Below are 26,628 nucleotides of genomic sequence, written 5' to 3'. Positions count from 1 at the left end.
AATCATTCTGTTTGTTTATTCTACTGCTGAATTTTATAGCTTTACATATTTCCATGGTAATATTTACTTCTTTTTCTTTCCAGATGTAGTATTCCCTTCGGTCTGTCTGTCTTTCTGTCTGTCCTTCTTTTCTGTCTTGTCAGTAGTTCTTTTTGTTATTTTTTCTTCCTCTTTTTTTTTTTCAATTGCCAAAGGGCATATATACTTGCCAGAGGGAGAAGGAGAAAGCATACTCCAGTAGGGCATAGTCCTGCTGCATTCTCTTCTTCACTTCATCATGTTGGGATTCTGGACACACACAGCACATACTCTATGTTTTTCAAGCTGCTGGGGCCAAGATTCTAACTGTGGTTGCCATGTGAGATCCGGCTTCCCATAACTACCAAGTTACAGTGTCAGCCCCTTTAAATGTTTCTTAAAGTGCCAGTATAGATAGTATTGGTGAATTCTTTTAATTTTTGTTTGTCTGGGTATGATTTTACCTCTCCTTCAAATTTGAAAGAAAATTTTTGCAGGGTTCAAGCTTTCTTTTTTTTTTTTTTTTTTAAAAGAATTTTGACAACGTTGTTCTATTCATCCTGGTCTGTAAGATTCTGCTGAGGGGTCTGAGGTTAGTCTGATGGGGTATCCTTTTTTTTTTTTTCTTTTAGTTCAGTTGTGGTATGCACATGGCTCACCAGAGAGAGAAGAGGACTGGGGTGGGGAGCGGGTGGCTATGCTGCAGTCCCTTCTCCAGTCTCTCTTGGGATTTTTGGTCATGGACTCATGTGTACCCAGCATGTCTTTCAAGCTGGTGGGTCTGGAACTCGAACTGCACAGTTGGCCATGTAGGATCTAGTACCTTAACTACCACATTACTTGACTGCCCCAATAGAGTATCTTTTATAGATAACATGGCACTTATACTTGGCCATTTTTAAAAATTTCTCCTTGTCTTTGACTTTTGATTACAATGTGCCTTGGAGAAGATCTTATGTTGAATCTATTTAGCATTCATTGAATTTCCTGGATCTGGAATATCTGTATCACTGTGTAGGTTTGGTAAGTTTTTAGTTAATATTTTATGAAATTAATTTTCTCTGCTTTTTCCCATCTCTTTACCTTCCAGGATACCCATATTCTGTAATTTGTATATGCTTTCATTTTAATGGTTATTTCTTTCTTTGTTTTTGACAGATTGGACTATTTCAAAGTTTTAATCTTGGAATTCAGAGATTTTTTTTCCCTCTGCATGGTATAACATAATATTGATGTTCTTTACAGAATTTTTTATTACCTGTATTGTCTTCTTCATCTTCAGGACTTGTTTCTTTTAAAAGATGTTTCTCTATTGAATCTCTCCCCATGTCTTGCATTCTTTTTCTCATGTTTTGAAGTTGTCCATCTTTGTTCTCTTGTAGCTCATTAAGTTTTGTTATTGATATTCTAAAATTCATTTCCAACATTGGTGTGATTTTCTGAATTTTGTCTGTTTTTAGTGTGGAGCTGGTGTGTTTCTTTGGGAGAAAGATAGAGAATTCCTTAGTTTTATTTGTGTGTGTTTCTTGTGTCCATTTACTGCTTTTTAAGATTCTGTTGGAGTACTTACTTCTTCACAATTTCTGTATTAAGTTTTATAGTTAATAGTGTTTTATTTTAGGTCTTTACTTAATCAAAGACTGTATTTTCTGAGACACCTATGGGAACACTATGGGCCTTTCAGGCCAGCAGTTTTGAGTTCTGGGGAGATTAATGTTGTGTATTTGTGTTCTACCTGTAGAAGGGATAGGTTTCCTTGAACTGATCATGACTGCTGCCGTTGCCTGAGTTCTCAGACCCTATAGGGAGTAGGGTCCTTATTTTGGTGTAGTAACTGACAAAATATCAGCTGAGACTATCAGCTGAAAATAAGTAATAACCAGTGCTTTGGATGAGTCATACTTAGGAAAGATGTAGAAGTCATGACTCAAGGGATAGCTAGTTGTTTACCCATTTGTGGGTAATCCTTAGAGATAGAAGAAGCTGCCCTCTCCAGTACCTAATTCTCTCCATAGCTGTTGTACCCCTCTATAGGTAGTTCAGTGCAGGTGAGTGGTCATGGCAGGGATTGTTGTTGGTACAGAAAGATACTGGGCATACCTGTTTGGAAGGCTGTGAGGCTGAGGGAGAAGTATGCATTGCTGCTGTGCAGCTGGGGAGCAGAGATGGAGCTGTGTATTGTCTACCATCTGTGTTCCAGTGCCGGACTATGGGACTGCATTGGAACTTCATGTGTCCAGTGGCATAAACTGCATGAGTCCAGTTGCTAGCTGCCTGGGACCATTGGTGCAAGCGTAGTTGATCTGATGGCACAAGCTGCATAGGTCTGTAAGCCTGTGTGTATTTCCACACGTGGGGGGCAAACACTGGAGTTACAGTATTCCTGTAGGCTCAGGGGCAGGGCTAAATTGTTCAAATCTGCCCATACTTCCACATGCACTTCCAGTAGCACAAGCTGGGTTGGTCCTCTGGTCTATGGAAGTCCACGCAGCTGGAAGGAGGGGTAGAATTGTGTTCAGCTGCATTCCAGTGGGTGTTGCCAGAATAGATTGTCCTTTAACTCACTTTTTTTTTTTTCCCTTGGTATCTACTTGCCAGATACAGAAGGAGCTAGAAAAAGCATCCCCCACCCAAGTGCAGGCATGAGCCTAGCATATTTTTCAAGCCCATGGGACTAGGATTCAGTTTCCAGTACACAGCTCTTAACCATTGTGCTACAGGGCTGGCCTGCCTCTATTTTGCTTAACAAGATATTTTAGTGATTATTCTATGTACATGTAGATCTAGTTTTTTAAAAATTATTGCATATCACATTATATTGTATATATGCTTCAATTTATAATGTATTTAGCAATTCATCTTTCTTCTGATAGATATTTAGTTCTTGTCATTTTTATTATTACACAAAGTGCTATAAGCAGACTTTTTTATGCATTCTTTCTCTCTCTCCCTCTCTTTTATTTTGCTGTAGGACAGGTATGTTGGGACCAGCAGTTAGCATAATGGCTATGTCACTGAACTCCCTTATAGTTGACCGCGGTTCAAGTCCTGGACCCGGTGGCTTAAACTCATACCAGGCATGTGTGCGTGTGTGCCCAAGATCCTGAGAGGAGAATGGAGGAGAAGGGATTGCGGCGTGGCCATCCCCCCTGGGGGGTGATTTCTCGCTTTCTGTCTCTCTGACGAGTGCACGTGCCCTGTAGCAAAAAAAACCTCTCCAAAAAATAAATAAATAAAAGACAGGTATGTTTGTGAGAGAGCACCTTTCGAGGTAAAATGTCCATGCTGCAATCATTTTTCATCCATTCTACTCTAGGGTTTTGGGCACACATGCATGCGTGCCTGGTGCATTTTTTAAGCCAATGAGTCTGGGACTCAAACCACCCACTCAGCCATGTGGGATCCATCCACCTTTACCACCATGCCACAACTGATCCCTTATGCATGCCTTTGTATATACATGTATCAGTGTATCACTAGGAGAGATATCAATAGGTGAAATTGCTAGGTCAAAGGGTATAAACATGTAAAACCTAAAGACTAATGTTTTATTGTCTCCCAAATGCCTTTCCAATATATATGTTTGAAATTGAATACACACACACACATATATATGTGTGTATGTATATATGTGATGTATCCTTTGCCAATATTGGATGTTATTAGTCTTTTTATTTTTCTCCCGAATTAATAGGCCAAGAACTAGTGTCCTATTGTTACATTGCATTTTCTTAATTAGAACCTGAGATTGATTAATTTCTTATATGTATATAAGTAAGGCATTTATGTTTGTTCTGTGGATTGTCTTTTCATATTTTTATTTTATTTATTTTATTTATTTTTTTTTTTTGAAAGGTTTTCGCTATAGGGCGCGTGCGCTCGCCAGACAGAAAGCGAGAAATCACCCCCCAGTAGGGATGGTCACGCCGCAATCCCTTCTCCATTCTCCTCTCGGGATCTTGGGCATGCACGCACACGCGCCCGGCGTGAGTTTTAAGCCACCGGGTCTGGGACGCGAACCATGATCAACTACGTGGGAGTCCAGCGACATAGCCATTATGCTAACTGCTGGTTCCCCATATATTTTATTTTTTTAAATTTTAAACTAATTTGTAGGTTTTTTCTCCCAAATGTATATTGAGTATTAATTGCTTATTAGATATATGGGTTTATAATCCTGTCTTTTATATTTGTTTATAGTATATGTTATAGCACCTTTGGTTTATTTATTTATTTATTTATTTATTCATCCCATGAATGAGGAAGGAATGAAGGGAGGGAGGGATATATATATAATATATATCATATATAATGTGTCAATATATTAATGCCATTATCCACCCCCTAGTCTCATCCAGCCCATAACATGGGCACACACATACCCAGGATAATCAGAGGTTTCCAGACATGAGCCAGTAACTGTCCCATGTGACTGCCTCACAAATCATCACTTTTTTTTTTTTTCGGAGAGGTTTTTGCTATAGGGCACGTGTACTCACCAGACACAGGGAGACAGAGAGACAGAAAGCAAGAAATCACCGCCCGGGGGGATGGCCACGCCGCAATCCCTTCTCCTCCATTCTCCTCTCGGGATCTTGAGCCCATACACACACATGCCTGGCGTGTGTTTAAGCCACCGGATCCAGGACTTGAACCACGGTCAACTATGTGGGAGTCCAGCGACATAGACATTACGCTAACTGCTGGTCCCTGAGTTTTATTCTTTAATGTGGATAGGAAACTGCCTAGATCCAGCTATTTCTTTGCACAGCTATAATCCTTAGGGATCCCTTTTTCACTTTCCTGGGAAGATCTTTCTTCTCATCTTTCTTAGGTTTGTTACTTGTTTTTTCATTTTTAATCCTATATTTACCTGTTTCCTGGCTATGTCATCTAATACCTGTTTCTATTTTTACTGTGATTATGATAAACTATAAAAATAATTTAGGAAGGTTTTTGCATCTCTAGAACATTCCCATTTATAAGAAAATGGCTAATTTTCTGTTACTCAAATAAAAAGTTGGATCTTGCAAGAATATTTTGAAGATTTTCTAATAATTTTGTGCCTTTTTTTGTTTGTTTTTGTTTTTGTTTTATAGAGATTTTTGCCTTAGAGTGCATGCTCATGGTGGGGTGGGGAGGAGAGGGAGAGAGAGAGAGACAATGGAGAGGGAATGTGAGAAACTACCCCCAAGTGGGGATGGCTACGCCACAATCCCTTCTCCTTTTTTCTCCTCTCGGGATCTTAGGCATGCACACCCATGCGCCCAGAGCAAGTTTCAAGCCACCAAGACCAGGAATCAAACTGCAGTTGGCCATATGGGAGTCCAGTGACATAACTACTATGCTATCTCCTGGCTCCATTTTTGTGCATTTGTTGTAAAGTGTAATCCTAGGCATTACATCTTTTTGGTTGTTTCTTTTCATGATATAATCTGACTGCTTTTCTATTTTCATTATATAATCTAATTATTTTTATACATGTAAATATGTTAAAATATGTATTTAAATGTATAAGTATAAATGATTTAATATGTGTATATATGTTTCTCCATTAGGTAACACTGCATTTTAGGCTGTTTATATGGTCATATATGTATATGTAATGATACAGTCTTAGCATAGCTATATATCCTAACACTTTAGTTTATAACATGAGTACTTTATAAACTTAATACTATATAATTGGTTTATATAGTATTAAATGTCCATGATTTCTGTTAATACCAACTTTTATGTAAGCTTAAATAGAGTTCTAATTGTTAAAATCACCATGTTCGACTAATAGGGATTTGGAAAATATAGTAAATTCATGATTGTAGTGTGAACTATAAGTGGGAAGGCATATTCAGGAGGTTCTTAAATATCAGACTTGTAAGCCACATTGGTTAACTTGGACCCAAAAAGACATTTGAGCAATTTAGAAGAAAAACAATATAGAAGAGAGAATTAATTTCACAATATAAAGGAAAGAGAATTTTCAATATTTAGCATGAGTTGACTTTTTAAATGATACTTTTTTCCTTTTCTCTGCTTAGGAAATTGAACTTAGCTCATTAAAAGAAGCTTTGTCTTTTGTGTCATTAATTGATGGATATTATAGATTAACAGCAGATGCACATCATTATCTCTGTAAAGAAGTAGCACCTCCAACAGTACTTGAAAATATACAAAGCAACTGTCATGGCCCAATTTCGTGAGTATAATATAATAAACTTTACAAAATCTTGCCAGAGTTCGTGTATGCTTGGAAAAGAAAAAGACAGAGAGAGAGAGAGAAAGGAAGAAAACAGCCCCCCAATAGGGCATGATCATGCTACAGTCACTCTCTATTTCTCTATCCTATCAAGATTTGAGGCATGCACATAGACACACCCAGAGAGAGAGAGAGAGAGATAGGGGAAGGGAGCAAACAGCCCCTCAATGTGGTCATGGCCACAATCTCTTCTCTACTTCTCTCTTCTATCAGGATTTGAGGAATGCACGTACACACACCCAGCATGTTTTTCAAGCTCTGAGCGCTGGGATTTGAACCATGTGGTCAGCCATGTGGGTTCTAGCTCCCTTAATCACTAGATCTTAGGCCTGTCTGAATAATACAGATTTCTTAAGTATATTTTTTTTAGGAAGTAAATGATATATTTACAAAGAAGATTTTATACAACAGAGTGATGTAGGTTTAGGAGTTTAGGGGGAAAATCTCAATTTGAAGTTTTAACTTTTTTAACAAAAGTCTATTTGCAGTCAAATGACATAATAAGTAGAATTTTTGAGGATCTAACTTACCATCTTTGTCCCAATCTATAATACTTAAAACTTACGTAAGTTTAATATTTAGTTTTCTATATGTGTTTAACTCTTGGGTGTTACTTAAAAACACGACCTCCAATTTACGTTTTATTAGTTTGTAATACTGCAGAAGAACCATGTCATAATCATTTTTGGATACTCCATCTCCTTTTATTAAAAGCTTCAAACATATGCTGTATATGATGTCCATATTTCTTTTTTTCTTTCTTTCTTTTTTTTTTTGGAGAGATTTTTTGCTATAGGGTGCGTGTGCTCGCCAGAAAGACAGAGAGAGACACAGAGATAGAAAGCAAGAAATCACCCCTCTGGGGGGATGGCCACACCCACAATCCCTTCTCCTCCATTCTCCTCTCAGGATCTTGGGCATGCACGCACATGCACCTGGTGTGAGCTTAAGCCACCAGGTCCAGGAGTCGAACCATGGTCGGCTACATGGGAGTTCAGCGACATAGCCATTATGCTAACTGCTGGTTCTTGATGTCCATATTTCAATCTAGTACTGTACAGTAGAATATTCTACAATGGTGGACATGTTCTGTATCTGGTCTATTTAAACAGTGGCCACTAGCTACATATAACTATTTAGCATTTGAAAGGTGGTTAGAGAAATGGAGAAAATAAATTTTAAAAATCTAATTTGTTTTCATTTGTTGTCATTTAAGTAGCTATATGTGGCTAATATTTTCCATATTGACCCATAAACAATTGTATAACATCTTTGTAGCCTAATCTCTCAGCTACCGTGTGCTTTAATTGATACCAGTTTGAAGAATATGAGAGGAAATATCTGAGATTGTGAACATATGTTTCTTATACTTATTCCACCTCTAAATATTTGAGAAACACTACCATGGGTGATATTTAAGGCTTCATTCATTTTATGCTTAAAGTCTACTTAGTAGTAAGTTTGATTGTTATGAAATAGCTGCACTACTTTAACATTATGTCTATAATTTACATGTTCAGTATTAGAATTCCTACCTTCATTAGTCCATTTACTTGTCCAGTTATTCAAGTGTTCTCATTTATTTATAGAATATTTACTGATTTACTACTTATCGTGGGCAAGCACTGATTGATGTATAAAAAATATGTTGATAAGTGAAACAGAAATAGTTCTTGCTTTCATATAAATTATGATTTGCTTTCTTTTCAAGATGTGAAATTTCAAAAAGTTGTCATGGATCTTCTGTTAGACATTGGTATTGTACTAAATATCAAAATAATGAACATTGATTTTTATATTAGTAATTGGTGTTGCTTGTATAGAAGAGACATAATATAGAAGAGACATAAAAATAATTTAAAAATTTTTTTAAATAAAATAGAAAAAAGAGAGAGAAATAAGTATTTTTTAGGGACAAGCAAGTGTATGGTGGTTAAAGTCAGCTGGACTGTCATGTGGCTGACTGCAGTACAAGTCCTGGACCTGGGAGCTTGAAAATTACACCAGGCACATGTGCTTGCATGTTCAAAAATTGTTGGAGGAAAATAGAGGAGGGGGACTGTAGTGTGTCCATCCCCCCAGGGGATGATTTCTCATTTTCCCTGCTGTCTCCCTTTCTTCAATGAGTACATGTGCCCTATGGCAAAAAAGTGTTTTGGGATGTATTATGTATATAGTTAAAGTTTTATGAGAGTGAATGTGGTCCTTAAAATACTATATTTGTGGGACCAGTAGGTGGCATAGTGATTGAGGCATTGGTACACACCTTATAGAAAAATTATCTCTTAAAAAAATACTATATTTATGAAAAGCAGAACATTCAAATGAATCTTTTTTCATGGTTTTGCTTCATAATGCTGTCTTTTATGCATTTTTTTGAGAGATTTTTCACTGTAGGGCGCGTGCGCTCGCCAGACAGACAGAGAGAGACATAGAGACAGAAAGCGAGAAATCATCCCCCAGGGTGGATGGTCACGCCGCCATCCCTTCTCCTCCTCCATTCTCCTCTCGGGATCTTGGGCACGCACGCACACGCACCCGGCGTGAGTTTTAAGCCACCGGGTCCAGGACGTGAACCGCGGTCGACTACATGGGAGTCCAGTGACATAGCCATTACGTTAACTGCTGGTTCCCTCTTTTATGCATTTTTAAAACAATGTAATAGCCTCTTGAATTGGTTTGAACTTGCTGCAAGTAGCATAGCACTTTTTTTTTTTCCTTGAAAATATATTGCTAAACATATAAAGGGAATTTTTCTTTTTTTAAAGAGAAAGTTTTGCTATAGGGTATGTGTGCTTTCCAGAGAGACAGAGAAACAAAGTGAGAGATCACCCCTGGGGGGATGGCCATACTGCAATCCCTTCTCCTCCATACTCCTCTCAGGATTTTGGGCATGCATGCACACGCACCCGGCATGAGTTTTAAGCCTCTGGGTCCAAGATTTGAACTGTAGTTAACTATGTGAGAGTCCAGCAATGTAATCATTACGCCACCTGCCGATCCCAAAATAAAAGGAATTTTTTTAAAAGCCTGAGAATTTTAGATTTGACTTTAAATTTTTCTAGATGATAGTCTTACTGCAATAGTCTTGCTATGTTGTCATTTAAATTCTTCTTCTTTACCTTTAGAATGGATTTTGCGATCAGTAAATTGAAGAAAGCAGGTAATCAGACTGGACTGTATGTTCTTCGATGTAGTCCTAAGGACTTTAATAAGTATTTTCTGACTTTTGCTGTTGAGGTTAGTATGTCATATTTATTCATGTTAATATTATTTAGGCCATGTAATTTCCCCTGCATATTTATCTAGTGGATTTCCTGTAATGTTGAAAATTACAACTTTGGATAGGCTAACTAGCTTAATAATGCTTAGTTTACCACAGGGATTCTATACAGTTAAACAAGATATAACTCCTAGGGTTTTCACAGAAATATAAAATTTAGAATGTTTTGTGGTTTTATTTGCTATGTGTTTTTGGTTTTAGAATGTTGCTGTCATCAGTGTGTCAGATGGTATTTTACCAAATCCCTTGAAGTCTCTTTTATTCCCAAAATGAAAATCCTTACCAAGTCATGTAGAACAAAATGAATCAGAAGCAATTTTTTTTGTTTTCTACCAATGGCTACAGAATTAGGGCAAAGTAGGGTGGTAACAAAGAAACAGAGACACAGTACATTTAAAGCTGTTTTCTAATATTAAAAATAGTGATCTGTAATGTGTTTTTTGAGTATGAAATCACAATAGAACTTCACTATTAATACAGATCATCCTGGATTTCCTTTAAGATTATTTACTATATAAAATTTTCTAAAAAGATAATATTATTCATATCATTTCATGGTATAAATCTTGAGAAGCTTAATAGCAGCTTATAAATTTATCTTACCTTTTGAAAACAAATATTTTGTTTAAATTTATATAAAATTTATTATCTGATCTTTGGCTATATGAAAGATATTTTTGGAGTAGGAAGGACTTGAGGTTGCCTTGAGGTATTAGTAGATTTTATATAAATGGTTCTATGTAGGATGACTGTGAAAAGCAGCTCAAGAAATAGATGAATGAACAAGTTCATGGTACAATGTGTAAGACATTAAGGAACCACAACATTTTTTGAAGTTCTGTAGTAGAGATACTTAAACAAGGATAATAGTGGCACAAAGGAATGGTTGTTTATCTGCTTATGCAATGGAGTTAAGTGTTGTTTGAGAGGATCACAGAGAAAAAGTGACATTTGAATTGAGTTTCAAAGAATGAATAGAAATATATTGCTCAGAGGGAGTGTGTGTACATTCATAGGTAGAGTGTATGAAACAGTTTTCAACACATGAAACAGTAGGGCATTTCCTTGAAACTCATTAAACCATTTAACATGGTTGTAGGTTGGAAGTGGCAGGGGGCGCAATGGGTGGGAGGGGACGGGAGCCACAATTTGAGTTAGAGGCAGAAACCACCTCATGGAAGACCCTATATGCTACTCTAGTTTTAGACTTTATCTTATAAATGATAAAGATGGTATTGTTAATTATCATTGCTTTCTTTTTTTCTTCTTCTTTTGGAGAGGTTTTTGCTATAGGGCACGTGCGCTCGCCAGACAGACAGAGACAGACAGAGAGATAGAAAGTGAGAAATCACCCCCCAGGGGGGATGGCCATGCCGCAATCCCTTCTCCTCCACTCTCCTCTCGGGATCTTGGGCACGCACGCACATGCGCCTGGTGTGAGTTTTAAGCCATCGGGTCCAGGACTCGAACCGCGGTCGACTATGTGGGAGTCCAGCAACATAGCCATTACGCTAACTGCTGGTCCCTTATCATTGCTTTCTTAATTGCTTTTTAATAAAATCAACTCTCAAGCCATTTCTGTGAGCTACAAAACTGTAGATGCCTTGTTGAGGAATCAAGTTATGATTCATGCTTCAAGTGTCTAAATATTCTGCTGGTTGTTTTTGTGTTATCCATTTTGTCAGAATAATCACTATGATGTCCATTTTGATATTTCCTTCTCTTTGTAATTAAACTTATATAGCGAGAAAATGTCATTGAATATAAACATTGTTTGATTACAAAAAACGAGAAAGGAGAGTACAACCTCAGTGGGACTAAGAAGAACTTTAATAATCTTAAGGATCTTTTGAATTGTTACCAGATGGAAACTGTTCGCTCAGACAGTATCATTTTTCAGTTTACTAAATGCTGTCCCCCAAAGCCAAAAGGTAAAATAATTTTCCTGTTATTTCAAAAATACAGATTATGGATCGTGTTTGTAGTAGAAGATTATCTTTAGCATATTGATTTCAAAAGAAATATGAAAGAAACAGCTCCAGAAACTAACTAATTTTGTCTCATTCTGTTGTTATAAGCATCATCAGATAGTATTGTTCAGTTTGGTTTGATTTGTCTAGAAGCGACTTGAAATTATATTATCCTAAAATGGCATTTTAGAGAGAGTAATTGCTTATGAATCAGTCACCTATTTACTGAACTTGAAGTCCTTACTACCAAGTGTTATTATGTTGTTTCAAATAAAAACTTTCATACTCTTTTAGGATTTTAAAATCTGTATTTTTAAAAATAAGGATACTAAGGTTGGAAATTTCTTGAAATAATAAGTCATTAAAAATTATTAAAATTCTTAGAAGTTTGTGAATTAAGGAAGTGATTATGATTTTGAATATATAAAATAGCTGAGAAGAAAACATCAAAGTTCAATGGATAAACCTTTAAAATAATTTTCTATAAAATGAACGATAAACAGTTATTAAGCATTTTTTATATACAGAACACATTTCATTTGACTCATCTTTGGAGAGATTTTTATCTTCAGTGTGTTTTGATGCTCCCCACACAGACATACATACACCACACACATATGTATTTTATTTTGTTTGTTTATTTTTTTCAGATAAATCAAACCTTCTGGTCTTCAGAACCAATAGTGTTTCTGATGTACCAACTTCACCAACATTACAGAGGCATAATAATGTGAACCAAATGGTGTTTCACAAAATCAGAAATGAAGATTTAATATTTGTAAGTCATTAGATGCCGATTATGATTATTTTTGTCATTTTAACATAACATCTATTTTCTCGATTTCCTATCCCATATTACATTCATGAAACATTTGTAACTATTGGATCATTAGATAAGTCATGACTTTTTTTTTAATGTTTTTCTATGTAAAAATGTGTCATGACTTTCTGATGACCCAGTATTTTGTTATAAACCTGTATTATAAAAGTTAAGTTGCCATTTAAATACCTTTATTTCTTATGGAAAATATACCAACATTTTGTTATAGATTGGAGAAATTATTTTAAGAATGAAATAATATACTCTTTCCAGAAATTTAAATTTGTTTGTAAATCTTAAGAATTTAAAAATATTTTCATACAAACTGTCAAGTTCTCAAGAACGTAAAGAATTCAAGAGGTTAAAAAAAATTAAGAACTCAAAACAATATAGTGCATAAGAGCCGGTGATTTCGCTTAGTGGTGATAGAAGGTGGGGATTATTCTCACTTGTCAGGGAGTTAAGATTTAAAAGCAATACAGAAAAGAGGGCCAGGTCATAGGCTTATGCAAGGCAGGAGTTAAAATAAAATCATCTCTGAATAAAACCAGGACCTGAAGTGAATACATTCTCAGTAAAACAATATATGGAATATAAAAAATTCGCCCATTGGTAAAAGGGAAGAAAAAGGTCACTGTCTGTTTTACTTGGGCTCTTAGTGAGGAAGAGTCTCTCCTAAGAATTTGTAAGTATAGGGGCCAGCAGGTGGTATAGTGGTTAAGGCACTGGACTCCCACATGGCCTGGAGGCTTGCTTTCTCACTTTCTCTCTCTCTCTCTCTCTCTCTCTCTCTCTCTCATGCATTGTGTCCTGTAGCAAAAAAATTTAAATAATGATAATAATAAAAGATAAAATTAAATAAATAATTCTTTAAAAAAAAGAATGTATAAGTATAAGCTTTTAAGTTTTGGTTTATTTATACTACTTGACTAATCTAAAAAACCCTAAGCTAATAAATTAATAAGTGATATTGAACAAAAATCCTGTGGTAATTAGAAATATGAATGCAAAATCTTGGAAGAACATACTCTTAGAGTAAGCCACACAGGATTACTGCATTTAAAACCACTCCAAACATGAGTTTTTATTGAAAATTTAGAAACATACAGGGAAATAATCCAGAATTAAGCAAGAGTCAATATATTAACAAATAGCAAAGTTAGATCTCTAAGAACTTTGTATAACAGAGTTTTCCAATAGAAAGTATCATATTCATATACACATCTGTAAAGATAAAAAAGAGTTTGAAAACAAGAGAAAATAACAAGGTATTTTTTTAAAGAATTGTTTTATTTACTTAATTTTATTTTTTATTATTATTTCTTAATCTCACCAGAGAGAGACAGGGAGAAAGAAATGGAAATTATGAAAGACAGATTAAGGGATGTGAATGGTAGACCAGTTAATGTCTGAGTTCCATAAGGGAAGCAATAGATATAATTATTCATAATTATAGAAGATATGAATTCTCATATGACTAACAAAAGTACAGAGTGGCCAGGCAGCTTGACTAACATAACAAAACTAGTAAGTGGTAGAGTTTGTGTTTCTAGGCAGCACTGCTTCAGAGTACAGTCTTCCAACAATTATTCTGTAAGCATATCTAAGAAATACTAGTACTAGTGTTCATAATAGCAAGTACTTAATGTGCATTTACTGTAGATCGTGCACTGTACCAGGTGATTCAGTATATTTTTTCACTTACTGTTCTTGTCAGTCCTGTGGGGGAAAATAGTTATTCTCATTCCTCAGATGAAGGGGCCAAGACAACTGCAGCACAGAGATTAAATAGCCTGTACAAAGTCACACAGCTAGTATGTGATGATAAGGAACAGGATCTGTTCTGCCTCCACAGATCACGGATCTCTGCACTTCCTTTCTATCACGTTAGTAGGAAAGGCAAATGAAGAAAAGGTTTCACATGTAAATAATGTAGGTATAAATACTGACTCTGAAAAAAGTGATAAAGCCACTTTCATAGTTAAAAAACAGGATTGAGCCAAAATAGATTTTATTTATTAATTCTTGTTTTCTGTCTTTTATTACTATTTAAGGAAGCTGAATAAAAGAATTAATTTGGAATCTCAAATCTGAGTTTGTTTTTAAGGAAAATACTTGTTCATGGATTTTTAAAAATTCTTTGTCATTGAACATATCTCTTAATTTCCACATCTGTATCTTTACTAATTTTTATCTTACCTGTTTTTCTTTTTAAAGAATGAAAGCCTTGGCCAAGGCACTTTTACAAAAATTTTTAAAGGTGTAAGAAGAGAAGTAGGAGACTATGGTCAACTACATGAAACAGAGGTTCTTTTGAAAGTTTTGGATAAAGCACATAGAAACTATTCAGAGGTGCGTATATTCCTTATGTGATTCCTGCAGTTTATGCTAATTGAAAATGTGCTCTTACATACATATATCATTCATGCATGCAGATTTTCAAATTTTTTATTTCAAATATATATGAGTGTGTGTATATATATCTTTTTAATTGCTTCAGGGCTCGTGTGCTTGCCAGACAGTCAGAAAGTGAGAAATCATCCCCTAGGGGATGGCCACATCACAGTCCCTTCTCTAGTCTCCTCTTGGGATCTTGGGCATGCACGCTCATGCACCAGAGTGAGTTAAAAGCCACTGGGTCCAGGACTCAAACCATGGTCAACTACATGGGAGTCCTGCGACATAACCATTATGGCATCTGCTGGTCCTCCAAATTGTTACTTTTAAAAGTGTACATATCAAGAATCTTTGTAAGCATTCATTCTGTTGGGACTGTAAAAATATCATATTAGGTTGTCAGGAAGTCATGATGTATTTTTGCATAGTTAAGCATAGAAAAATATGTCATGATTTTCCTGACACCCTGATAGAATTTTAAAAATAGCAAATACTTACAAACTTACTTCTAGCATTGTGTTGTGAGTGTCACTACATATCTGCATATACTGAGACAGTAGTTTTCAAACTTGGTTCCCAAGGGCTTTATGAGTTCCATGGAGGTTCTTCAACTATTTCACCTACTTAAAAAAAAAAAAGTTTGAAGGGCGTTGTACTAAGGAACACACTGAGTGAAATATGCAAACCTCTGGGTCTCATACAGACAGGCTATCTGACAGAAACCCAGTCGCCAGTTGCCAGAGTGCTGAACATTGCATGACATCACCAAACATGACAAAATATTTATGTATGTATTTAGACTATCCTAAAGGATGTTGGAGGAAGGTGTGAAACATACCCAAAGAGTTCTTCTAATTCAGAACTCCACAATGTTGGTAATTGTTAATCCTCTGAACAACGATATCCACAAGTTCTAGTCAAAGTTTAGTTGAGTTAGGGTGATGTTAATACCATGCCAGTGTCTTGACATAGGTATCGTGGTACTTTTTTTTTTTTTTTGAGAGATTTTTTTTTTTTTCGCTATAGGGCACATGCGCTCGCCAGACAGACAGAGAGAGACATAAAGACAGAAAGCGAGAAATCACCCCCCAGGGAGGATGGTCATGCCGCAATCCCTTCTTCTCCGTTCTCCTCTCGGGATCTTGGGCACGCACGCACATGCGCCCGGAGTGAGTTTTAAGCCACCAGGTCCGGGACGCAACGACTACGCAGTCGACTACGTGGGAGTCCAGCGACATAGCCATTACGCTAACTGCTGGTTCCCTCGTGGTACTTTTTATGCACAAAGACCTCATAAGGTTTTAGGCAGTATTATTTAAAGTTTATATTCATTATCTGAGTCCTAAATCATAATATCTGTTGTGTACCTCTAGGTGTTACCTCTGTTTTCTATTCTAGGTAATATGGTCTAAGCGTGTTTGGCTAGCAGCATTCGTGGTGCCCTGGATCATTTTTGCTCTCTCTCATTGCTATTTCCATCCAGGCTTATTCAGGGGTTTGCTCAGAATGAACCCTAACATCGAGGTTGTTGACAGTTCAAAGTCCATATAAGGGAACCAAAGCACATAAGGACTTTAACTGTAGTTCTGCTGAGAGTAGAAGAAAGTGCCTATCTCTATGGCAGAGAGTATCTTTCTGAACTATGAATAGTTACAGACTATGATTAGACAATAATTCTTCTAGATTTTTTGTTTTTCTCTTTTTTAGTCTTTCTTTGAAGCAGCAAGCATGATGAGCCAGCTTTCTCACAAGCATTTGGTTTTAAATTACGGAGTATGTGTCTGTGGAGAGGAAAGTAAGTAAGACCACTACTTTCTATACAAATGCCATGTCTTTCTCAGAGAATCCATTATTATTTATATAGAAAATTCAATTTCAGGATCTTAGTTAACTATCAGTATACATAATATTTTGACAGATGTTAAGCATTGTTGAAACTGAAATTTGCAGGAATGTCTAGTTATGTCTTATAAGAAAGGAAACCAATTAATGAAGTTAAAGTACAGAAGATATTTCATGTGCTTTGTGTTACAGTGCCCCAATGATAGAGTATTACATTATAGCAAATAAATGGAATTTATGCATTATAACAAATAAACTTATACATTATAACAAATAAATGGAATTTATATATTATAGAGATAACTGTCTCCCCACCTGTGTTTACCATAGCAATACAGATTTAGCAATACAGATTATAACTCATTCAGCATAATACTGGAAAATTTGCCTTTTCAGTACAAATACATTTGGAATTATGAACACAAACTATGCAGTAAGAGAATTCTGCCTGTTCACCTCTAGCCAAAGCAGTTCTGCCTTCTCCTCTCTATTTAATGATGTTTCTCAACCTGACAGAGCTGGGAATTTTCATGTGTCTCACAAGCAGCCCGGATTGTTTGGGGAAGCAAATACCTGTTTCTCTGGCAAAAGATGTCTTAAATACTATTTTAAAAATACAGTTTTAAAGATAAGAGAGTGTAAAACATTTGTTTTTCCTATTTGACTGCATAAATGAAAAAGATAAATCGAGTCAGAATTAAAATTCTCTTCTTTATGTTTAATGGAATAGACATTACTGGGGCCAGCCAAGTGACACAATGGTTAAGGCTGCTGGATCCTACATGACTGACTGTGACTTGAGTCCCAGACCCTGCGGCTTGGAAAATATGCCAGGCACATGTGTATGTGTGCCCCAAATCCCAAGAGGAGAATGGAAGAGAAGGAACTGCAGAATAGGCATCCCCTCTGGGGGATAATTTCTCACTTTTCCTTTCTTAATGTCTCTGTCTAGCAGGCACACACACCCTATAGCAAAAGTGAAAAAGCAAAAGAGAAAAAGAAAAAAGTGAAAAAAGAAAACTTCAGGAATATTTGATTATCTAATTAGTTTTGTAGAAGAAAAATTAACTATGTAAAATTTATTTTTTTTTAAAAGCAGTCATAATTCACTAGTAACATAGAAATTGGCTGGGGTGAGATACATATTACATTATATTGATTGATACAAGAACTCCTCACTTAAGGACTGAGTTTTGTTCCTATGAGTATAAGCAAGTCAGTCAATAAGCAAGGCATTTAAAGGAGGTTGTCTTGTGGTGTGTCATGGTGCCAAAGGGCATGGTGCCAAAGGGTATTTTTTGATAGGTACCATGTAACACAAAACTAGAATAATGTAATTCTATCCCTACTAAAACCATACATTAGGTGCCAGAGAGTGATAAGACATACCACAATAATATAAATCTAGAATGTTTTTAGTTATTCTGAATACTACTGTGGGTGCACAATAAAGTACAAATTTATAAATAAAATGTATAGTATAGCATGACTGTGAATACTTTGTATAGTAAATACAGAAGAACTGCAAGAAGGAGACAAAAACTGAGAAAGGGGCTCTCAAAACTCATACAGACAAAGAAAGGGTATTCCCTCTTGAACTGAGTTTGGCCATGTGAGAGTCTAGCAATGTTACCCCTAAACCATCCACACTGGTCTCTATACCTTTATTTTAATGATTATTTTCTTATGTATTTGTCCTATTTTACATATAATTATATGTAATATGCAATTATATATATATATATATATATATTATGACTTTCTTTAAATTAATCAGTTTTGCTTATTTAACTTAATTTCTTTACCTACAATACCTATATAACTATAAATATATGAAAGTTTACATCGTATATTTTAACACATTTACAGACTTGAACCTTATTATTATGACTTATATTTTACTCCAGATATTCTGGTTCAGGAGTTTGTAAAATTTGGATCACTAGATACGTATCTGAAAAAAAATAAAAATTCTATAAATATATTATGGAAACTTGAAGTAGCTAAACAGTTGGCATGGGCCATGCATTTTCTGGTAAGTAATTATTATATTCCTTTTATCAAAACTTACTGCATTATCTTATGAAGCATTATAGAAATTATCTTGACCTGAGAACAAGAAATAAAGCTGTAAATGAGTGCTCAGTCATTTAAAACAATCTGTTAGCTGGTGAAAGGGATTATTATAGGCAGATATTTTTTATGTAATACTACTTTGGAAAGAAACAGTTATGCTATGCAGTCAATCTCTTAGAACTACTAATGAACAATCTGTAGTTTGTGTCACTTGGATTTAGAAATTTTAATCAAAAATGATGCAAAAATTGTGTTAATAGCAGAAAAAATACCTAGTAACGGTATTTGTGAGCCACTGGATGTTATGTTCAGTGTGGAAGTGGTGTTGATGGAGACGCAGAATGCCAGAGGGCTAGCCAGTGATCGGACTTCAGAACGCACCTATGCCTTACTGCTAACCTGAAACCATGTTTCTTAATGTTATCTACCTTCTAGAAATATACACTATTTAGAACCTCAGCTTCAGAATGTGAAGTGACACTGGATGTCACTTTGTTTTATCATGGTAAGGGTTATTGTGTCATTGAAAATGTAAAACAGTAACCAACCCCGTAGCCTAGTGGTTAAAAGGAACTGGATCCACATGACCAACTGCAGTATGATTACTGGCCTCAGTGACTTAAAAAATATGCCAGCATGTATACATGCATGTCAAAATCCCAACAAGATGGAGGAATGGAGGGAAAAGGATTGCACATGATTATAACCCCTTGAGGAGTGTGTTCTCCCTCACGGTCTCTCACTGGTGAAATGCATACACCTCTGGCAATTAATAAAAAGTAAATGTAAGACAGGAGGGATATTACTGGCCTCAGTGACTTAAAAAATATGCCAGCATGTATACATGCATGTCAAAATCCCAACAAGATGGAGGAATGGAGGGAAAAGGATTGCACATGATTATAACCCCTTGAGGAGTGTGTTCTCCCTCACGGTCTCTCACTGGTGAAATGCATACACCTCTGGCAATTAATAAAAAGTAAATGTAAGACAGGAGGGATAGTTAGTCACTGGCAATTAATAAAAAGTAAATGTAAGACAGTAGGGTTAGTCATAAAATTTCCTTCTCTTATTATCTCAGAGCATGTCTTTAAATTAATATTTATTATACTCTTATTTTTATTATTTAAATTTACTTTGGGGTATTGAACATTTTAAATGCTCAAAAATTTGTGAATTGATATTTGAATGTATGTGTATTTAACTTTTAATAGGAAGAAAAAACCCTTATTCATGGGAATGTGTGTGCCAAAAATATTCTACTTATCAGAGAAGAGGACAGGAAGACAGGAAATCCTCCTTTCATCAAGCTTAGTGATCCTGGTATTAGTATTACAGTTTTGCCAAAGGACAGTAAGTTCTCCAGAGATTGGTTTTAACTTTATTAAACTTTATTTGAATAATAACATAAAAAACATGCTATATAATAATAATAACATAAAAAGCACGTTATTTATGTCTTTATTGAAATATTCTTGATTAATAAGCAAATTTAGCTATCACTGTTAGCAGTTTAAATTGTTAGTTACATCTTTGTCTCCATCCATTCGTTCTTTCTTAAAGCATGTCACCATGGACTGTAAAATAATTTTTCAAAAAACAGTTTTAATCTCCAATTATGTATTGAACATAGAATTTTACTCACTTTTTAAAGTTAATTTTAAAATATTCTTTGAACAAGTAAATTTTCTAAAATTTTCTTTCTCCTAGTCACTAAATACACATTGAGAAGGTATATGATCTATTAGGTTGTCAGAAAAGTCATGATGTATTTTTTCAAAGGTCATTTATTTACATAAAAAGTAAATATCATGGGACCAGCAGATGGTGTAATGGCTACATCGCTGGACTCCCATGTAGTCGACCCCAGTTCGAGTCCCAGACCCGGTGGCTTAAACTCACACCAGGCTCGTGTGTGTGCGTGCCCAAGATCCCAAGAGGAGAAGGGATTGCAGCATGGCCATCCCCCGTGGGTGTGAGTGATTTCTCGCTTTCTGTCTCTCTGTCTCTCTTTGTCTTTCTGGCGAGCACACGCACTCTATAGCAAAATCCTCTCCCCCTCCCCCCCAAAAAAAGAAAAGAAAAGAAACACAAAGATCAGTCAGTGATATATTGCTCATTTTGTTTGGTAACCTTTTGCCACCTTTCAGCAAGCTTCATATTCCTCATCCATAGAAGGACCTGTCTTTATCAGCAAAAAGCTGAACAAGGTGCTAATTTATAGCTTCATCTGAATTGAACATTATACCATGCAAGGAGTTTTGAAGAGAGTGAAACAAGTGGAAGTCTGACAGTGCATAACCTTTCTCTGATGCATGTCTGCTTTTGATGTTGCTCTTCTCATCACCAGTTAGCAGTTACCTCAAAAAAGAATTGTTTTCCTCATGTTCAATGAGCATATCACAGCTGTTTATATGGGCCATCAGAGGAGCTTCTTTGAGTTCATGAGGAACCCAAATATCGAGCTTGCTTGCATATCCCAGCTTCAAGTGGTTGTAAACACTTGAATGATGGGCGTTCAATGTTTCTGTCATTTTTCATGTAGTTCGAAAGGTTAGGTTTGACACAGTCAATGCCTTTATATTGTTGCCATCAACCCTGACTGAGGAGCATCATTGAGATCAACATCACCAGCACGGAATTGCATTAACCATCATTGGCACTGACGTTCTTATAGAGCATTTTCACTGTAAGCTTGTTCACAGGCTTGCCATGCACTCTGTTCTTGCAGAAGTAAAACAGTAAAATATGGTGAAAATGCACAGTTTGATCTTCCATCTTCAACTTGTAAAATTTCCAAAACCCAGCCAAATTGCTTAATGTTTTTAGAATAAAGCTAGAACTGTCAGCTGTCAAATGACAGCAGTAATGTAGCTGTGAATGACTCTAGTACTTCCAGAAATGAACTAGTGCATCTGTTGCAAAATGACGTCATGGCTTTTCTGTCAATCCAGTAGCTTCAGATCTCAGTTTCATTCAGATAATTCTGACTGGTTTTTTTTTCGGGTGCGGGGGGTTGCAATAGGGCACTTGCACTTGCCAGAAAGACAGAGACAGACAGGAAGTGAGTAATCACCCCCCAGGGGGGATAGCGACACTGCAATCCCTTCTCCTCCACTGTCCTCTTGGGATCTTGGGCACACACGCACGCACACGCCCTCGGCGTGAGTTTAAGCCACCTAGTCTGGGACTCAAACCATGGTCGACTACATGGGAGTCTAGCGACATAGCCATTATGCCAACTGCTGGTCCCAGATAATTCTGACTTTTAAAAAATATTTTGGGGCCAGCACGTGGCATATGGTTAAGGTGCTGGACTCCCACATGGCCGACAGTAGTTCAAGTCCCAGACCCAGAGGCTTGAAACTCATGCCAGGCGTGTGTGTGTGTGTGTGTGTGTGTGTGCCTAAAATTCCCAAGAGGAGAATAGAGGAGAAAGGATTGCAGTGTGACCATCCGCCTAGGTGGTGATTTCTCATTTTTCATCTCTCTCTCTCTTTCTCTCTCTCTCTCTCTTTCTCTCTCTCAGTCTCTCCCTGGCAAGTGCACACACCCTGTGCCAAAAATCTCTCTAAAAACAAAACAAAAACACATACTCCTTTGTGTCTCAATTTAACACAATCAGTTAAAAGTAAAATTTTAATCAGATAGTTGAGAGAGGTTTTTTCCACCCAAATAGTCTTAAATTTGTATTTCATTATATTAGCTAATTTATGTAACTGAATGTTCTAAACTTAATATCTAAGTTGATCAATTTTTGTGTATTAATGTGTAGTATCTTATTTGAGTTAATGGTTCTTATACTTGGTGGTTTATCTGACAGTGAAGGTAGTTGTTAACAGGGCGTTTTATTGGGCAAAAAAATCTCAGGAAAATTTTTAACTTTAGAATAGGAAGTAAAGATGGAAAAATTTTATTCATATGGTGAAGGAGAAAGCCTTCTTTAATCTCTTAAATGTACAGCAAAAAGATTTATGTTGATTTACCAAAATATACCAAAAGATGCAACAGATTATCCTTTATTCTGTTGTCTGTCTGTCTGTCTGTCTGTCTATCTATCTATATATATATCAGAATACTAGAAGATGAAGTTATACTGCTTCTTTCTTCTTTGAATGACATCCTTCTGCTGGGGTCAAAGACCATACTTGGGAAATATTATGAACTGAGCAGAACCTACCTGTATCTATTCCATGCCTAGAATATCTTGCTATAATTTAGTCATCCATCAACTGTGATGGACCTCTTTGTCCTCATTTTTTTCATATGTAATTAAGAATTGCCACTGCTGGGACCAGCAGTTGGCATAATGGCTATGTCGCTGGACTCCCACGTGGTCGACCACGGTTCGCGTCCCAGACCTGGTGGCTTAAAACTTGCGCCGGGCGTGTGTGCATGCATGCCCAAGATCCTGAGAGGAGAATGAAGGAGAAGGGATTGTGGCGTGGCCATCCCCTCTGAGGGTGATTTCTCTCTTTGTGTCTGTCTCTGTCTGGCTGTTCCCCCCCTAAAGAAAAAAAAAAAAAAAAAAAAAAAAAAAGAATTGCCACTGCTGCTAAATCATTAAAACATCTCTTGGGGCCAGCAGATAGTGTGGAATTTAGGGCACTGTATCCCAGTGGCAAACTGCATGGATTCAAGTCCCAGACCCAGCAGCTTGAAAGACTGGCTGGTGTTTGTGCTCAAAATCATGAGAGGAGAAAGGAGAAGATGGGATTACCACATGACAATCCTCCCCCCTGGGAAGTACTTTCTCACCCTCCCTTCTCCACCACCCCCATTTCTCTCTATGTGTCTCAGGCAAGCACATGTATCCAATGGCAAAAAAATAAAAAATAACCCAAACAAAAGTCTCTTAATGGGGCTAGCTCCATGATGCAGAGGTCAAGCAATACTAAATCCAATGGAATATCATGGGTTCAGTTCCCTGGATGATCTGTACATGCCAGGCACATGATTTTGGCAGGCTGGGAAGGCTGGGAATGGGGAGGTGAGGAGATTTTAGTATGAAACCCTGTTGAGGGTGTTCCTCTCTCTCTGTCTCATAAAGGAAATAAACTATAAAAATATAAAGAATGTATGATAATGATGCAACATTATCTTTACTACTTCTACATCATAAAGAAATACAAAAAAATATAAAGAGGCAAAAGTTTTTAGGAAAAAAGTTCTTTGGAAGGCAGTTCTAATAAGATGAGATAAAATGGTCTGCTACTTCAGACACTTTGATTTAATGGAAAGTTTAGTGGATCTAACTTCATTGTGTAGGATTCTAATTGTCTATGCTGTTAACAAGTTGTATGGCTGGGCAAATTAATCATTGTGGGTCTTAATGTTGTCCTTGTGAAAGTTGAGATACTGAATTAAACCATCTCAAAGGTCCCTTCCACCCTTATGTAAACTGTGTGCACATTCTCCCCACAAGCAAACAAAATATACCTGATTATTCAAATAAGTTTGAAAACTACAATATTTGCCTATAGTGTGGTTTACATGTGGGGATTTTTTACTGTATTCTTTCTTTCATTGAAAAGTTCTTCAGGAGCGAATACCATGGGTACCACCTGAATGCATTGAAAATCCTAAAAACCTACATTTGGCAACAGACAAATGGAGTTTTGGTACCACTTTGTGGGAAATCTGTAGTGGAGGAGACAAGCCTCTGAGTGCTCTTGATTCTCAAAGAGTAAGCTTTGAAGTTACAATTACTTGTGGTTCTTCATATTTCTTTTACATTATTTGATACTTTTATAAACCACCTTTTTTTTTAAGTTGATAGAATATTATACAACTTATTCTCATTGTATGATTCTTTAATTATAGAAGCTGCAGTTTTATGAAGATAAGCACCAGCTTCCTGCTCCAAAGTGGACAGAATTAGCCAATCTTATAAATAATTGTATGGATTATGAACCAGATTTTAGGCCTTCTTTCAGAGCCATCATTAGAGATCTTAACAGTTTGTTTACTCCAGGTAGGTATTGGTGAAGTAATCTTATTGATTTTCTAGCTAGCTTTCTATCTTCGTTACATTTAATGAATATTTACTAATATTTTAATGCCTTCTTAATTTGTCATGTGACTTTTCCATGCTTTGTACATATTCTGATCTCCTTGATTGAACAGTCTTACCATTTTAAAAAAAAATAGTTTTGATTTCTGGTTTACTTATATTCAATATATATCCTTTTTTTGGGGAGAGGTTTTTGGTATAGGGCGTGTGCGCTCACCAGAAAGACACAGACAGATAGAAAGCGAAAAATCACCCCCCGGGGGGATGGCCACGCTGCAATCCCTTCTCTTCCATTCTCCTCTCAAAATCTTGGGCACGCACGCACACATGCCTGGTGTGAGTTTAATCCTCCGGGTCTGGGACTCGAACCACGGTCGGCTACATGAGAGTCCAGCGACATAGCCATTACGCTAACTGCTGGTCCCTCAATGTATATCTTTGTGGGATGCAGTATGGATTTATTTTTATTTGTTTATTTTGCTATAGCATGTGCACTCACCAGAAAGAGAGAGAGACAGTGAGAAGGAAAGTGAGAAATCACCCTGCCGAGGGGACGGTACATTGCAGTCTCCTCCATTCTCCTGGGATTTGGGTCATGTACACACACATACACATGCCCATGCTTGATTATTTAAGCCACTGGTTCAGGACTGAAACCCAGCTGGCTATGTGGGAGTCCAGCGCCTTAACCACCATGTCATGCTGGCCCTTACACTATGACTTTTTAAAGCACTCTATATTTTTTTACAAATGACTTTTCTCCTTTAATAACCTAATTTTAGCTTTCTAGTTGATGAATAGTATACTGTAGGTGTTTGTTTGGCTATATGGGCTTTTTTAAAAAATTATTTTTGTTTTCATTAGTTCCTACGTATTTTATAATTGATTGATTTTCTGACCATGAGGTAGATTTGTTTTTGCTTGTTCTCTCCTCATTTAAAATAGTGAGTTAAATGTGCATGGTTTGATACATAGGTACATTCTGCTTCAATATTTATCACCATTTTCACCTAAAAAAATCAGACTATATTCTTAGGTTAAATTAAAACTCTATTTTGGAAAGTAATTGTTTATCCTTTACAAAATTTCTTTGAAAGCCTACCAGATTATGGATAATGTATTTAAACACGCTCATTAATATAATCTAAACTATTTGAGTTTCCCTGTGTTACTTAGTATTTTGAACTCATTTCTGATTATTTTGGTCACCTTGAATGTGTATCAGTTTAACCCAGAGAGTGTATTTTTCAACCTAATGTGGTAACATTTATTTTTCAAATTTCTCCAGATTATGAACTATTAACAGAAAATGACATGTTACCAAATATGAGGATAGGTGCCCTAGGATTTTCTGGTGCTTTTGAAGACAGGGATCCTACACAGTTTGAAGAAAGACACTTGAAATTTCTACAGCAACTTGGCAAGGTAAATTTTCATAATTAAAAAAAATAGAATATAATCATACAACATTTTATTTTTTTAAAAAAAAGTCTTTAGGGAGTCTCTAAAGTCTACTTTTCACAAACTTTTGAGGAGTCTTTGTAGAAGAAAGATTTAGCTGTCACATTTTGGGGAAGTACTCTGTTAAACAGATCTCTCTACTGAAGAACTTCTCAGAGGCTTTAATATATAATGCACATTGAACATTTTCAGTAAAATGATAAATGAGGTAGCATTTCCCAAATTTATTTGACCATAGAATTCTCTCTTTGTCGGGGAAGTTTGTAGTTCATTATAAATGAGTCAGTGAAATAGAGGAAGAATACTTAGTCTTTCTACATCTTTTTTTTTTTCCCTTATAGAATTATTTTTTATTTTTCTTTCCTTCCTTCCTTCCTTCCTTCCTTCCTTCCTTCCTTCCCTCTCCCTCCCTCCCTCCCTCCCTCCTTTCCTCCCTCCCTCTCTCTCTTTCTTTCTTTCTTTTTCTTTCTTTTAATTTGACCAGAGAGGCAC

General features: G+C 36.3%; 1 protein-coding gene across 2 annotated transcripts in view; it reads left to right on the top strand.

Moving 5' to 3' along the window:
* The window catches only part of JAK2 (Janus kinase 2), a 107,753-nt gene that overhangs the window by 56,285 nt on the left and 24,840 nt on the right, over positions 1-26,628 (top strand). For both annotated transcript variants that reach the window (XM_027773420.1, XM_006152421.3), the window contains 11 exons: positions 6,057-6,214; positions 9,403-9,514; positions 11,302-11,488; positions 12,178-12,305; positions 14,565-14,699; positions 16,452-16,539; positions 18,494-18,621; positions 19,877-20,015; positions 24,197-24,348; positions 24,486-24,636; positions 25,964-26,100. In XM_027773420.1, the coding sequence (XP_027629221.1) occupies positions 6,057-6,214; positions 9,403-9,514; positions 11,302-11,488; positions 12,178-12,305; positions 14,565-14,699; positions 16,452-16,539; positions 18,494-18,621; positions 19,877-20,015; positions 24,197-24,348; positions 24,486-24,636; positions 25,964-26,100 (1,515 nt within the window). The remainder of the gene's footprint in view (positions 1-6,056; positions 6,215-9,402; positions 9,515-11,301; positions 11,489-12,177; positions 12,306-14,564; positions 14,700-16,451; positions 16,540-18,493; positions 18,622-19,876; positions 20,016-24,196; positions 24,349-24,485; positions 24,637-25,963; positions 26,101-26,628) is intronic.

The sequence above is a fragment of the Tupaia chinensis genome, unplaced genomic scaffold (genome assembly GCF_000334495.1).
Source record: "Tupaia chinensis unplaced genomic scaffold, TupChi_1.0 Scaffold000354_1, whole genome shotgun sequence".
In the NCBI taxonomy this organism is placed as follows: Eukaryota; Metazoa; Chordata; class Mammalia; order Scandentia; family Tupaiidae; genus Tupaia; species Tupaia belangeri.
This window is presented reverse-complemented; position numbering and strand designations above follow the sequence as displayed.